Source organism: Bubalus kerabau, chromosome X (genome assembly GCF_029407905.1).
Source record: "Bubalus kerabau isolate K-KA32 ecotype Philippines breed swamp buffalo chromosome X, PCC_UOA_SB_1v2, whole genome shotgun sequence".
NCBI classification, from domain to species: Eukaryota; Metazoa; Chordata; class Mammalia; order Artiodactyla; family Bovidae; genus Bubalus; species Bubalus kerabau.
This window is the reverse complement of record NC_073647.1, coordinates 7,750,294-7,763,061: the sequence shown is the minus strand read 5'-3', so window position 1 is coordinate 7,763,061 and position 12,768 is coordinate 7,750,294. Positions and strand designations below refer to the sequence as shown.

Below are 12,768 nucleotides of genomic sequence, written 5' to 3'. Positions count from 1 at the left end.
TTTTAATGAATAAGTTACAGGAAAAAATAAAATGAAAAGAGAATGTGACTGTGTGAGAGAGAGACTTCAAAAGGAGTCAGAGGAATTAAAAAAACCTGTAAAATAAACATGATAGATAATAGATAGGTAGAACCAACTTTTAAAAGAATAATCCAGAGGGCTTTCCTGGTGGTCCAGTGGTTAGGATTCTGTGCTTCAAATACAAGGGGCCCGGTTCAGTCCCTGGTCAGGGAAGTAGATGCACATGCCACAAGTAAGAGTTTGCATAGCACAACTAAAGATCTCACACGCCCAACAAAGACCAGAGACACCACACGCTACAACTAAGACCTGCTACAGCCAAATAAGTGAATACTTTTTAAAAGAGTAACCCAGAAATAAATGCAAGTACAAAACAAGACAGCAGATGAGAAAAAAAAAAAAGAAAGAAAGAAACGTTTCAGAAGAGGAGCCCTTAAAAGTGAGTTTAAGTCCCTGCGCAAGCTTGTCCGCTCGCTCCCGCCCTCGGCCCGCGCCCCCGGCTCCTCCCTCCTCCCGACCTTCTCCCCGGCCGGACGCACGGGAGTCAGGCAGAGATGGCAGATGAGATCGCCAAGGCTCAGGTCGCCCGGCCTGGCGGCGACACGATCTTCGGGAAGATCATTCGCAAGGAAATCCCAGCCAAAATCATTTATGAGGATGACCAGTGTCTTGCTTTCCATGACATTTCCCCTCAAGCACCAACACATTTTCTGGTGATACCCAAGAAATATATATCCCAGATTTCTGCAGCAGAAGATGATGATGAAAGTCTTCTTGGGCATTTGATGATTGTTGGCAAGAAATGTGCTGCTGATCTGGGCCTGAAGAAGGGCTATCGAATGGTGGTGAATGAAGGTTCAGATGGGGGCCAGTCTGTCTATCATGTTCATCTCCATGTTCTTGGAGGTCGGCAGATGAACTGGCCTCCTGGTTAAGTGTGCCGTAGGGATAATTTTGCCTTTTCTATGATCAGGTTTGCAAGTTCCAATATGCTAAATAATTTTTTTTTTTGGCCTGTGTATGGAGGTATTGCAAAAATGATTTAAAAAACCCATACGTAATAAAAGACATTGTTGCATGGCCTGAAAAAAAAAAAAAGTGAGTTTAAAAGGAGCGAGAGGGATGGGGCAAGTGCCGGGGGAGGGTGAAGGAGGGAGGAGGGAAGACAAAAAATGTAAAGCAAAAGGATGAAAGGCAGCAAGTAAAAGACAAAGAGAATTAAATCAGAAAACAAAGAAAAAGAAGGTAAGTGTTTAAAGGATGGGACAGTAGGAAAAAGTAAAATAAAAAGAGGGAATGTGATTGTATAAGAGGCTTGAAAAGAAAGAGTAAGTAAAAAATCCAAGTACAATTTGGGGAAGAGGGCTGTTTAAAAAGGAGACTTCCGCAAATCTAATACAGTTATGTAAAGTTTAAAAATAAAATAAAATAAAAAAAATTAACTTTAAAAAGGAGACTTCCGAGGGGGCTTCCCTGGTGGCTTTAGTTCAGTTCAGTTCAATTCAGTCGCTCAGTTGTGTCCAGCTCTTTGTGACCCCATGGACTGCAGCACACCAGGCCTCCCTGTCCATCACCAACTCCTGGAGTCTACTCCAACTCATCTCCATTGAGTCGGTGATACCATCCAACCATCTCATCCTCTGTTGTCCCCTTCTGCTCCTGCCTTCAATCTTTCCCAGCATCAGGGTCTTTTGAAATGAGTCAGCTCTTCTCATCAGGTGGCCAAAGTATTGGAGTTTCAGCTTCAACATCAGTTCCTCCAATGAATACCCAGGACTGATTTCCTTTAGGATGGACAGGTTGGATCTCCTTGCAGTCCAAGGGACTCTCAAGAGTCTTCTCCAACACCACAGTTCAAAAGCATCAACTCTTGGGTTCTCAGCTTTCTTTATAATCCAACTCTCACATCCATACATGACCACTGGAAAAACCATAGCCTTGACTAGATGGACCTTTGTTGGCAAAGTCATGTCTCTGCTTTTTAATACGCTGTCTAGGTTGGTCATAACTTTCCTTCCAAGGAGTAAGAGTCTTTTAATTTCATGGCTGCCATCACCATCTACAGTGATTTTGGAGCCCAGAAAAATAAAGTCTGACAGTTTCCACTGTTTCCCCATCTATTTCCCATGAAGTGATGGGACCAGATGCCATGATCTTAGTTTTCTGAATGTTGAGCTTTAAGCCAACTGTTCACACTCCTCTTTCACTTTCATCAAGAGGCTCTTTAGTTCTTCTTCACTTTCTGCCATAAGGGTTGTGTCATCTGCATCTCTGAGGTTATTGATATTTCTCCTGGCAATCTTGATTCCAGCTTGTGCTTCATCCAGCCCAGCGTTTCTCATGATGTACTCTGCATATAAGTTAAATAAGCAGGGTGACAATATACAGCCTTGACGAACTCCTTTTCCTATTTGGAACCAGTCTGTTGTTCCATGTCCAGTTCTAACTGTTGCTTCCGGACCTGCATACAGATTTCTCAAGATGCAGGTCACGTGGTCTTGTATTCCCATCTCTTTCAGAATTTTCCACAGTTTATTGTGATCCACACAGTCAAAGGCTTTGGCATAGTCAATAAAGCAGAAATAGATATTTTTCTTGAACTCTCTTGCTTTTTTGATGATCCAGCAGATGTTGGCAATTTGATCTCTGGTTCCTCTGCCTTTTCTAAAACCAGCTTGAACATCTGGAAGTTCACGGTTCACGTCCTGTTGAAGCCTGGCTTGGAGAATTTTGAGCATCACTTTGCTAGTGTGTGAGATGAGTGCAATTGTGCAGCAGTTTGGGCATTCTTTGGCATTGCCTTTCTTTGGGATTGGAATGAAAACAGACCTTCTCCAGTCCTGTGGCCACTGCTGAGTTTTCCAAATTTGCTGGCATATTAAGTGCAGCACTTTCACAGCATCATCTTGTAGGATTTGAAATAGCTCAGCTGGAATTCCATCACCTCCACTAGCTTTGTTCGTAGTAATGCATCCTAAGGCCACTTGACTTTGCACTCCAGGATGTCTGGCTCTAGGTGAGCAATCACACTATCATCGTTATCTGGGTCATGAAGATCTTTTTTGTACAGTTCTGTGTCTTGCCACCTCTTCTTAATACCTTCTGCTTCTGTTAGGTCCATACCATTTCTGTCCTTTATTGAGCCCATCTTTGCATGAAATGTTCCCTTGGTATCTCTTATTTTCTTGAAGAGATCTCTAGTCTTCCCCATTCTATTGTTTTCCTCTATTTCTTAGCACTGATCACTAAAGAAGGCTTGCTTATCTCTCCTTGCTATTCTTTGGAACTCTGCATTCAAATGGGTATGTCTTTCCTTTCCTCCTTTTCTTTTGGCTTCTCTTCTTTTCATAGCTATTTGTAAGGCCTCCTCAGACAGCCATTTTGCTTTTTGGCATTCTTTTTCTTGGGGATGGTCTTGATCACTGCCTCCTGTACAATGTCATGAACCTCCGTCTATAGTTCATCAGGCACTCTGTCTATCAGATCTAGTCCCTTAAATCTATTTCTCACTGCCACTGTATAATCGTAAGTGATTTGATTTAGGTTATACCGGAATGGTCTAGTGGTTTTCTCCAGTATCTTCAATTTAAGTCTGAATTTGGCAGTAAGGAGTTCATGATCTGAGCCACAGTGCAAAAAGAATAGAAGGAACGTTTTGGGGGGGAAAGAGAAGAAAGAACGGTTTTGTAAATGAAGCCAGTAAGAAAATCAAATAAAATTCTATGTGGTGTGTTGCTGAGGTACAGCTAAAGTGTAAAAACCAATAAAAAATACAGTAAAATGAAGATAGATGATTTGATACCTAGATAAACACATAGGTATAGGTAGGACTGTAAAAAGAAGCCAATAAAAAAAGACAATACAGAAAAGAAAAGCAAGAAGAAGTAAAGAAGAGTGTTTAAACACTGGAGACACTGAGAGGAGAGGAAGGAAGGGAAGGAGTAGAGAGGCTGCTATGACAGAGGGAACAGGCTGTTAGAGGGAGAAAGATAAGAAGGAGAAAAGTAATGAAGGACAAAGGAAAAGAGGGTGGAGGGAAATTGAGAGGAATATAGGAAGAAAGAGGAGGAGAGAAGCAGTGGGGAAAAGCAAAGAGGAAGGAGAGGGAAGGAGGGGGAACAAGGGCTTGCAGGCAGCAGGCAAAGAAGACAGAAAAGCCAGAGAGAGTGAGAGAAAGCCATCAAGATATATAGAGAAGGGGGAGGGAGGGAATGAAGACAGGAAAAGAGAAGAAAGACACAGCGAAAAAAGGGAGCAATAGATACACAGAAAGGAAAGAAGGAATGGAGGGAGAGAGGAGGAAAGGAAGGAAGGAAAGGGAGGGGGAGGAAAGGATGGAAAAAGGAAGGAAAAGAGGATGAATGAGAGGAAAATAAGAAAAGGACAAGTCATTCAAAAAGGAAAAGGTAAGAGATTAAAGATGAGCATGAAAGTGTTTGAAAAGGAGTAGCCAGTAAGAAAAACAATCAAGTACAATGGTCTGTACAAGTGAAAGAGATTCAAAGATGAGAAGGAATAATTTTTTAAAGACCCTAATATATAGATTAAAAAATAGATGATTTATAGTTTGGTAGCAGGCAGTCAGAGGGACAGAACAGACTATAAATAGGAAGTACCAGTAAAAAAAAAAAAAAAAAAGTATAAAAAAAGCATAAGAAAAATTGAGCAAAAAATGAAACGCAGCAGGCAGGAAGAAAAACAGTAAAAGAAGGTGGGAAGATGGGATGGAGGGAAGGAGAGCAGGCAGGCAACTTGAAATAGAATGAATTGGTAGGAGAAAGAGTTTGAAAGTGAGAGAAGCTTGAAAAGATGGAGTCAGTAAGAAACTCAAGTAGGACTTTGGGGATGGGAGATTTAAAGAGAAGTTGTTGAAGAAGACAGTAAAAGATAGATAAACAGATAGAAAATAGAGTATAATTTTAAAAGAAGCCAAGTAAAAAAAAAAAATAATAGAGAAAGATAGTGTTGAAAAGAGAAAGATGAGAAGAAAACAAAAAAGTGTAAAACCAGGTCCCTGTGAAAATACAGTAAAATCAAGCGAAAAGAAAAGAAAGCATCCATACATGGAGGCAAAGGAAACAAATACAGAGTGGGAAAGAAAGGGAATGAGAAAGAGACATGGGAAATAAAAAAAAAGAAGAAAGAAAGAAAGGAGGGGACAAAAGAAAATAAAGAAGTTAAGATGCTAGGAGTAAGTTAAAAGAATAAAGGAGACAAAGAGAACAAAAGAATGATTGAAATAGGGAGAGGAGATTGAAAAAGAGGACCCAGTGAGAAACTTAGCACACTAGGTGGGGAAGGGGAATTTAAAAAGAAGTCAGTCACAAAAGAAAATAAAAAAAATGTATATACAGAGATTATTAATAGACATTCTTAAAATTAAAAAAGCAAGTCAGAAAACTCAACAGGAAAAGCAGAAGGAAGAGAGGGAGGGAGGAAGGCGAGAAGAAGGGGTAAGGGAAGGATGTATGGTCAGGGAGGGAGACAAAGGAAAGGAGGGATGCAGGTAGCCAGCAAAGAACAGAGACACAGTGAAAGGGAGAGCTAGAGAGACACAGCCAGGAATAGTGGAAAGAAAGGAATTAGGAATTAGGAAAGAAGAGGTTTAAAAGGAAGAGACTCAGGTACAGTTGGGAAAGGGGAGAATGACAGATTTTTTAAGTCAATAAAAATACAGTAAAATGAAGATGACTGATAGGTACATAGCAAGGAAGATAAGTGCACAGGTTTAGGTAGGTGGAACTTTAAAAGGACAGTCCAGTAAAGACAGTACAAAGGAAGGAGAGAAGGGGGCGGGCGGGGAGAAAGAGAAGTTTAAAAAGGAGCCAGTAAAAACGTAAGAAGGAAGAAGAGGGACTTTCCTGGTGGTCCAGTGGCTAAGGCTCTGCACTCCTGGGTCTGATCCCTGGTCAAGGAACTAGATCCCACATGCCACAACTAAGATCCAGTGCAGCCAAATAAATAAGTCAAAACATTATTTTAAAAAATGGAAGAAGGGAGAGAGGGAGGGAAGGAAATAAGGAAGGCAGGGAGGGGAAGCAGGGAGGGAGGAAGAAAATCAGTTTAGAGAGGATGTTTCAGAAGACAATTGCATGAATAAGAGGGGAGAATGAGAGAGGAAGATACAGTAAGAAAATTAAGTATAACTGTGCAGGGTGGGAGAGAGTTCTAAAAGGTAGAAGTCAGTACAGAAAGAGTACAATGAACATAGATCATTAATAGCTGGATAGATAGCTAGGTAAGTAGGTATTTATGTATGTATGTAGGTGTATGGATATAAAAAGAGAGAAGAAAGGGGGAGAGGTAGGAATGGAAGGAGGGAGGGGTGAATAAAAGGAAGAAAGGGGCAGGAAAGAAAGTTTATAAGGGAAGAATCTCTGGGAAAAAGGCTAACATAGCGTGATCGTGAGAGGCAGCAAGAGAATGCTGAAAAGGAGAAACTAGTGAGAAAATAAAGTCATGGACAGATCTAAAAATACATTAAAATAGATAGGAAGATTGGATAGCTAGATAAGAAACAGATTTTAAAAATAGAAGCCAATAAGAATGGCAGTATAAAAGAAGTGCAGACGACAGAAGAAAAAATTTTAAGGGGAGTCACTTAAAAAGTATAAGAAATTAAAATAGATAACCAACAAGGACCTACTGTATAGCACAGAGAACTATACTCAATATTTTGTGATAACATATAAGAAAAGAATCTGAAAAGTGTGATTCATAGAAACTGAATCACTTTACTGTACACCTAAAACTAACACAACATTGTTAACATTGTTAACAACTATATGCAATAAAGCATAAATAATTAAAAATTTAAAAGTATAAGTGGGGAGGGAGGGAGAGGAGGGATAAAAGCAAAGGTTTAGAGATGAGACTGCAAGAAAAAGAAAGAAAGAGTGGGCGGGGAGCCCAGGCAAGGCAGGGCACAGGCCTTGTGACTCAGCCTCTCATGGGAGCAGGCCTCCATGGCAGGCCCTTGCCAAGCCCAACTGCCAGCCCAGGGGCCTGAAGTCACCAATCCTGTTTATAGCCTGGGTTCTTGTGGGGTTCCCCATGCAGATTCCAAAGGAATTGGTTATCTGGCTGGTTTCGCCATGGGCTATACAGCAGCAGCTCCAGCCTTTTCCCTCAACATATATCCTGGAGCACATCCTACCTTCCAAACAGTACCCTGCTAACTGCCCACTCCCCAACTCCTGTCACCACCCACCCACCCACCCCACCACTGTGCCAATGTATGCAGCCCCAAGAATGCCTGCCTACAGCTGTGTGCCCCCTCAGTGGTCACCCCACAGACATTTGCAGATGGAGCTGTGTAGTCACATCATGGAGGGTCCACAGCTGGTGCCGCAGGCCTCGTGTCTCCAACCAGGACTTTCTTCTTTATGCGCTAGGATGTATGCTTAGTCACTCAGTCATGTCTGACTCTTTGCAGCCCCATGGACTGTAGCTGACCAGGCTCCTCTGTCCATGGGATTCTCCAAGTAAGAATACTGGAGTGGGTTGCCATTCGCTTTTCCAGGGGTTAATGCTCTATACAATTAGCTAAACACTACTACGGCTGACCCAGCAGGTCCCAGTGCACTCAGTCTCCAGTTGACTCTGTGGGTTGGTCTTAAAGCAAATCCTGTTTGGTGGGCTGTCAGGCAATTTTTTAGCTAACTGTAATTAAGCAAAGGGAGTATTCATCTATTCTGAATCATATCTAGTTGAATGCATGTTAAAAAAAAAACACAAAAACAAAACTCACATAATTTATCCACAGTGACTGATGAAGAATCATCACATGCAAAGCTCAAAAGTATGGAAAAATATTTTACAGCTTGTGTCACTAATGACTGTCATAATATATGCAAAGTCTTAAAAAAGAGACTGTGTGAGTAAGAATATCAAGTACAATTGTGTGTGGTATGGGAGAGATTTTAAAAGTACAAGTCAGTAAAGGACAGTAAACATACATAGATGATTGATAGCCAGATAGACAGCTAGGCATGTAGGTATGTGCAAAGGAAGACAAATATATGATCGAAGAAAGAAAAGACAGAGATAGATTCATCCAAACATGCACACATATAGAAAGGACACTCATAGGCAGAAGCCAATAAAAAAGAAAGAAAAACTTAGAAATGGATGGAAAGAATGATTTAAAAAGAGGACACTAAAAGAGAATAAAAGGAGAATGGAAGGGGAAAAGTTAGAGACAGAGGAGGAAAGGAAAGAAGGAGGAAAGAGGAAAGAAGGAATTAAGAAAGGTAGAGGGTGAAGCACTGAGGGAGAGGATGGGAAAACAACATTATTGAATAAGAAAGAAACGAGAGAAGAAAGGAAATATGAAGGGAGCAAGAGAGTGGGGAGGAAAGAAAGAATCAAAGAAGGGAAGGGGACAGATAAAAAGAAGACTGAGGCAGGAAAGAAACAGAGGTTATGGAGTCCCTAGGAAAAAGAGTAAAATCAAAAGAGAAAAAATGTGAGTGTGAGATGAGAGTGATACATGGGTTCAACCCCTGATCTGGGAGGATCCAACATGCTATGGAGCAACTAAGCCTATTTGCCACAAATACTGAGCCTGTGATCTAGAGCCCATGAGCTGCAGCTGCTGAAGCCCGCGTGCCCAAGAGCTCATGCTCCACAATAAGAGAAGCCACCACAGTGAGAAGCCTGCACACCACAACTAGAGAGTAGCCGTCACCTGCCACAACTAGAGAAAGGCCCACACAGCAGTGAAGACCCAGCACAACCAAAAATAAATACATACTTTTTTTTTGAAGAGAGAGAAGAAAAGAAAGGGGAAGAGAGACAAAGAAGTTGTTTAAAAAAGAAAATAAGAAATATCATTACAAAAAATTTGAGAGAAAAAAAATAAGTTCTAAAAGGAGGAACCAGTAAAGAATGCATAGAACAAGAATGACAGAATAAAATATAATGGAAGTAAAGAGAATGGAGGGAAAGAGGGAGAAAAGAAAAGTAAGACTTTTGAAAGGATGAGGGAGCTTCCAGTTCAAGATGGCAGAGTAGAGGACATGCGCTCATCTCCTCCTGCAAGAGCACCAAAATCACAACTCGCTGTTGAACAGACATTGACAGGAGGATGCTGGAACCCATCAAAAAAAGATACCCTACTTCCAAAGACAAGAAGAAACTGCAATGACATGGTAGGAGGGGTGCAATCACGATAAAATCAAATCCCATACCCGACAAGTGGGCAGCCCACAAACTGGAGAACAATAATACCAAAGGAGTTCTCCCACTGTTGTGAAGGTTCTGAGCCCCACATCAGGCTTCCTGGCCTGGGGATCCCACAAAGGGACTGAGACTCCCCAGGGAATCTAACCTTGAAGGCCAGTGGGATTTGATTGCAGTACTTCCACAGGACTGGGGGAAACAGAGACTCCACTCTAGGAGGACATGAACAAAATCTTGCACACGCCAAGACCCAGGAGAAAGGAACAGTGATCCCACAGGAGACTGAACCAGACCTACCTGCTAGTATTGAGAGTCTCCTGTGGAGGCATGGGTCGCAGTGATTCACTGCTGTACTAGCAGCAGCAGTCCTGGAAGGTGCCCCTTGGCGTAAGTCTTCTTGCAAGTGGCCATTAACCCTACCATAGAGCCTGTAGACCCCGGGCCTGGGTCTTGCATGCTAAGTCACTTCAGTCGTGTCCAACTCTTTGAGACCCTATGGATTGTAGCCTACCAGACTCCTCTGTCCATGGGATTCTCTAGGCAAGAATACTGAAGTGGGTTGCCATGCTCTCCTCTAGGGGCTCTTCCTGACCCAGGGACTGAACCTGTATCTCTTATGTCTCCTGCATTGGCAGGCAGGTTCTTTACCACTAGGGCCACCTGGGAACCCCTAGGAAGGGAGGGAGTGCAACTCCATCCATCAGCAGATAATTGGATTAAAACTTTACTGAACATGGCCCTGCCCACCAGAGCAAGACCCAGTTTTCCCCACTGCCAGTCCCTCCCATCAGGAAACTTACACAACTCCCCTAGCCTCATCCACCAGAAGACAGAAGAAGCAAGAAGAGAACAATCCTGCAGCTGCCAGAATGAAAACCACATCACAGAAAGTTAATCAAAATGAAAATGCAGAGAGTTATGTCCCAGATGAAGGGACAAGAGAAAACCTGAAGTGGAGATAGGCAACCTCCCACATAAAGGATTCAGACTAATGATAGCGAAGATGATCCAGGATCTCAGAAAAAGAATGGAGAAGATGCAAGAAATGTTTACCGAAGACATAGAAGAACTAAAGAACATAAAACCAGATGAACAATACACTAGAAGCAATCAGTAACAGAATAATTGAGGCAGAATGGATAAGTAACCTGGAAGACAGAATGGTGGAAATCACTGCTGAAAAACAGAATATAGAAAAAAGAATGAAAAAAAACAAACAAACAAACAAAACAAAACAAAAAAACGAAGACAGCCTAAGAGACCTCTGGAACAACATTAAACACACCAACATTCACATTATAGGGTTCCCAGAAGAAGACAGACTGAAAGGACCTGAGAAAATATTTGAAGAGATAATAGCTGAAAGCTCCTCAAACGTGAGAAAGGAAATAGTCAACCAAGTCCAGGAAGCACACAGAGTCCCAGGCAGGATAAACCCAAGGAGGAACACACCAGGACATATAATAATGAAACTGACAAAAATTAAAGACAGATAAAATATTAAAAGCAACAAGGGGAAAACGACAAATAACATACAAGGGAGCTCCCATAAAGTTATCAGCTGATTTCTCAACAGAAACTCGACAAGCCAGAAGGAAACAGCATGATATTAAAGTGATGAAACGGAAGAACCTACAACCAAAACTCTACCCAGCAAGACTCTCCTTCAGATTTGATGGAGAAATCATAAGCTATCCAGACAAGCAAAGTTAAGAGAATTCAGCACCACAAAACCAGCTTTACAACAAATGCGAAAGGAACTTCTCTAGGCAGGAAACACACAAGAAGGAAAAGACCTACACGAAATAAACCCCAAACAATTAAGGAAATGGCAATAGTATCATATATACTGATAATTAACTTAAATGTAAATGGATTAAGTACACCAAACAAAAGACATAGACTGGCTGGGTGGATGAGAACACGTGCATATATGCACTTCCACTTACCATATCACTCTACTTAACCCCCCAAATTGTATGTAATTGTTTTATATTGTTAGGATAATCATGTTTCCATTATGGCTTGCAATCGTAATTATCTTTTATTTTTTGTCTGACTATTGATTGTGAAAACTGATGAACATCTTTTACTATTGTGGTTTAGTTCAATTCAGTTCAGTCGCTGAGTCATGTCCAACTCTTTGCAACCCCATGAATCACAGCATGCCAGGCCTAACTGTCCATCACCAACTCCCGGAGTTCAACCAAACTCGTGTGCATCGAATCGGTGATGCCATCCAGCCATCTCATCCTCTGTCGTCCCCTTCTCCTCCTGCCCCCAATCCCTCCCAGAATCAGGGTGTTTTCCAATGAGTCAACTCTTCACATGAGGTGGCCAAAGTATTGGAGTTTCAGCCTCAGCATCAGTCCTTCCAGTGAACACCCAGGACCGATCTCCTTTAGGATGGACTGGTTGGATCTCCTTGCCGATGGACTGGTTGGATCTCCTTGCAGTCCAAGGGACTCTCAAGAGTCTTCTCCAACACCACAATTCAAAAGCATCAATTCTTTGGTGCTCAGCTTTCTTCACAGTCCAACTCTCACATCCATACATGACCACTGGAAAAACCATAGCCTTGACTAGACGGACCTTTGTTGGCAAAGTAATATCTCTGCTTTTGAATATGCTATCTAGGTTGGTCATAACTTTCCTTCCAAGGAGTAAGCATCTTTTAATTTTGTGGCTACAATAACCATCTGCAGTGATTTTGGAGCCCCCCAAAATAAAGTCTGACACTGTTTCCACTGTTTCCCCATCTATTTCCCATGAATTGATGGGACAAGATTCCATGATCTTAGTTTTCTGAATGTTGAGCTTTAAGCCAACTTTTTCACTCTCCTCTTTCACTTTCATCAAGAGGCTTTTGAGTTCCTCTTCACTTTCTGCCATAAGGGTGGTGTCATCTGCATATCAGAAGTTATTGATATTCTCCCAGCAATCTTGATTCCAGCTTGTGCTTCTTGGTTATCTAACTGTTATTCACTTAATACCATTGTATCATGATTGGTCAACAGAAAATAATAAAGTTCTACATCACTAAAACTACTATTTAATAGAAAAACCTGTAATCACTTTTTAAAATCCAGATGCATATCAGAATTAATCTTGGAATTTTTTGAAAAATACAAATGCCCAGGTATTGCTTTTTTTCTCCAGAGCTCCAGATGTGTTTCTAATGAGCAGCTATGTTTAAAAGCAACTGGACTATATGATGATTTTTTACTTTTATCTAATTTGTTTCACTTTTTTAATTTCATGTTTAGTGCTCCCATGTCATTTAGTTTATGTTTTCCAATTTCTCTTTTTTATTTTTGACGTTCTTTCTCAAGCCTTTATCAAGTATAGTAGAAAAGCTTTTGTATACATGTATATATATATATATATAGATAGATAGATAGATAGATAGTATGGATTATATATATATATATTTTTTAGAAAGCTTATGAATTTTTGCCTAGCTAAAAAATTTATGACATTTATGGCATTCCACTTGTTTGACTCAGTATGAATAGAATGCTAGATTTCTAATTTATACATTCACTCAGAAGTCTGATATAGTTC

General features: G+C 41.1%; 2 protein-coding genes across 5 annotated transcripts in view; both read left to right on the top strand.

Moving 5' to 3' along the window:
• The window catches only part of LOC129638938 (fibrous sheath-interacting protein 2-like), a 73,534-nt gene that overhangs the window by 12,681 nt on the left and 48,085 nt on the right, over positions 1-12,768 (top strand). The gene's annotated exons all lie outside the window — the stretch shown is intronic.
• On the top strand, positions 524-1,110 carry LOC129638939 (adenosine 5'-monophosphoramidase HINT1). The gene has a single exon (XM_055563702.1). The coding sequence runs from the start codon at positions 576-578 to the stop codon at positions 954-956; it is 381 nt and encodes a 126-aa protein (XP_055419677.1). The 5' UTR covers positions 524-575; the 3' UTR covers positions 957-1,110.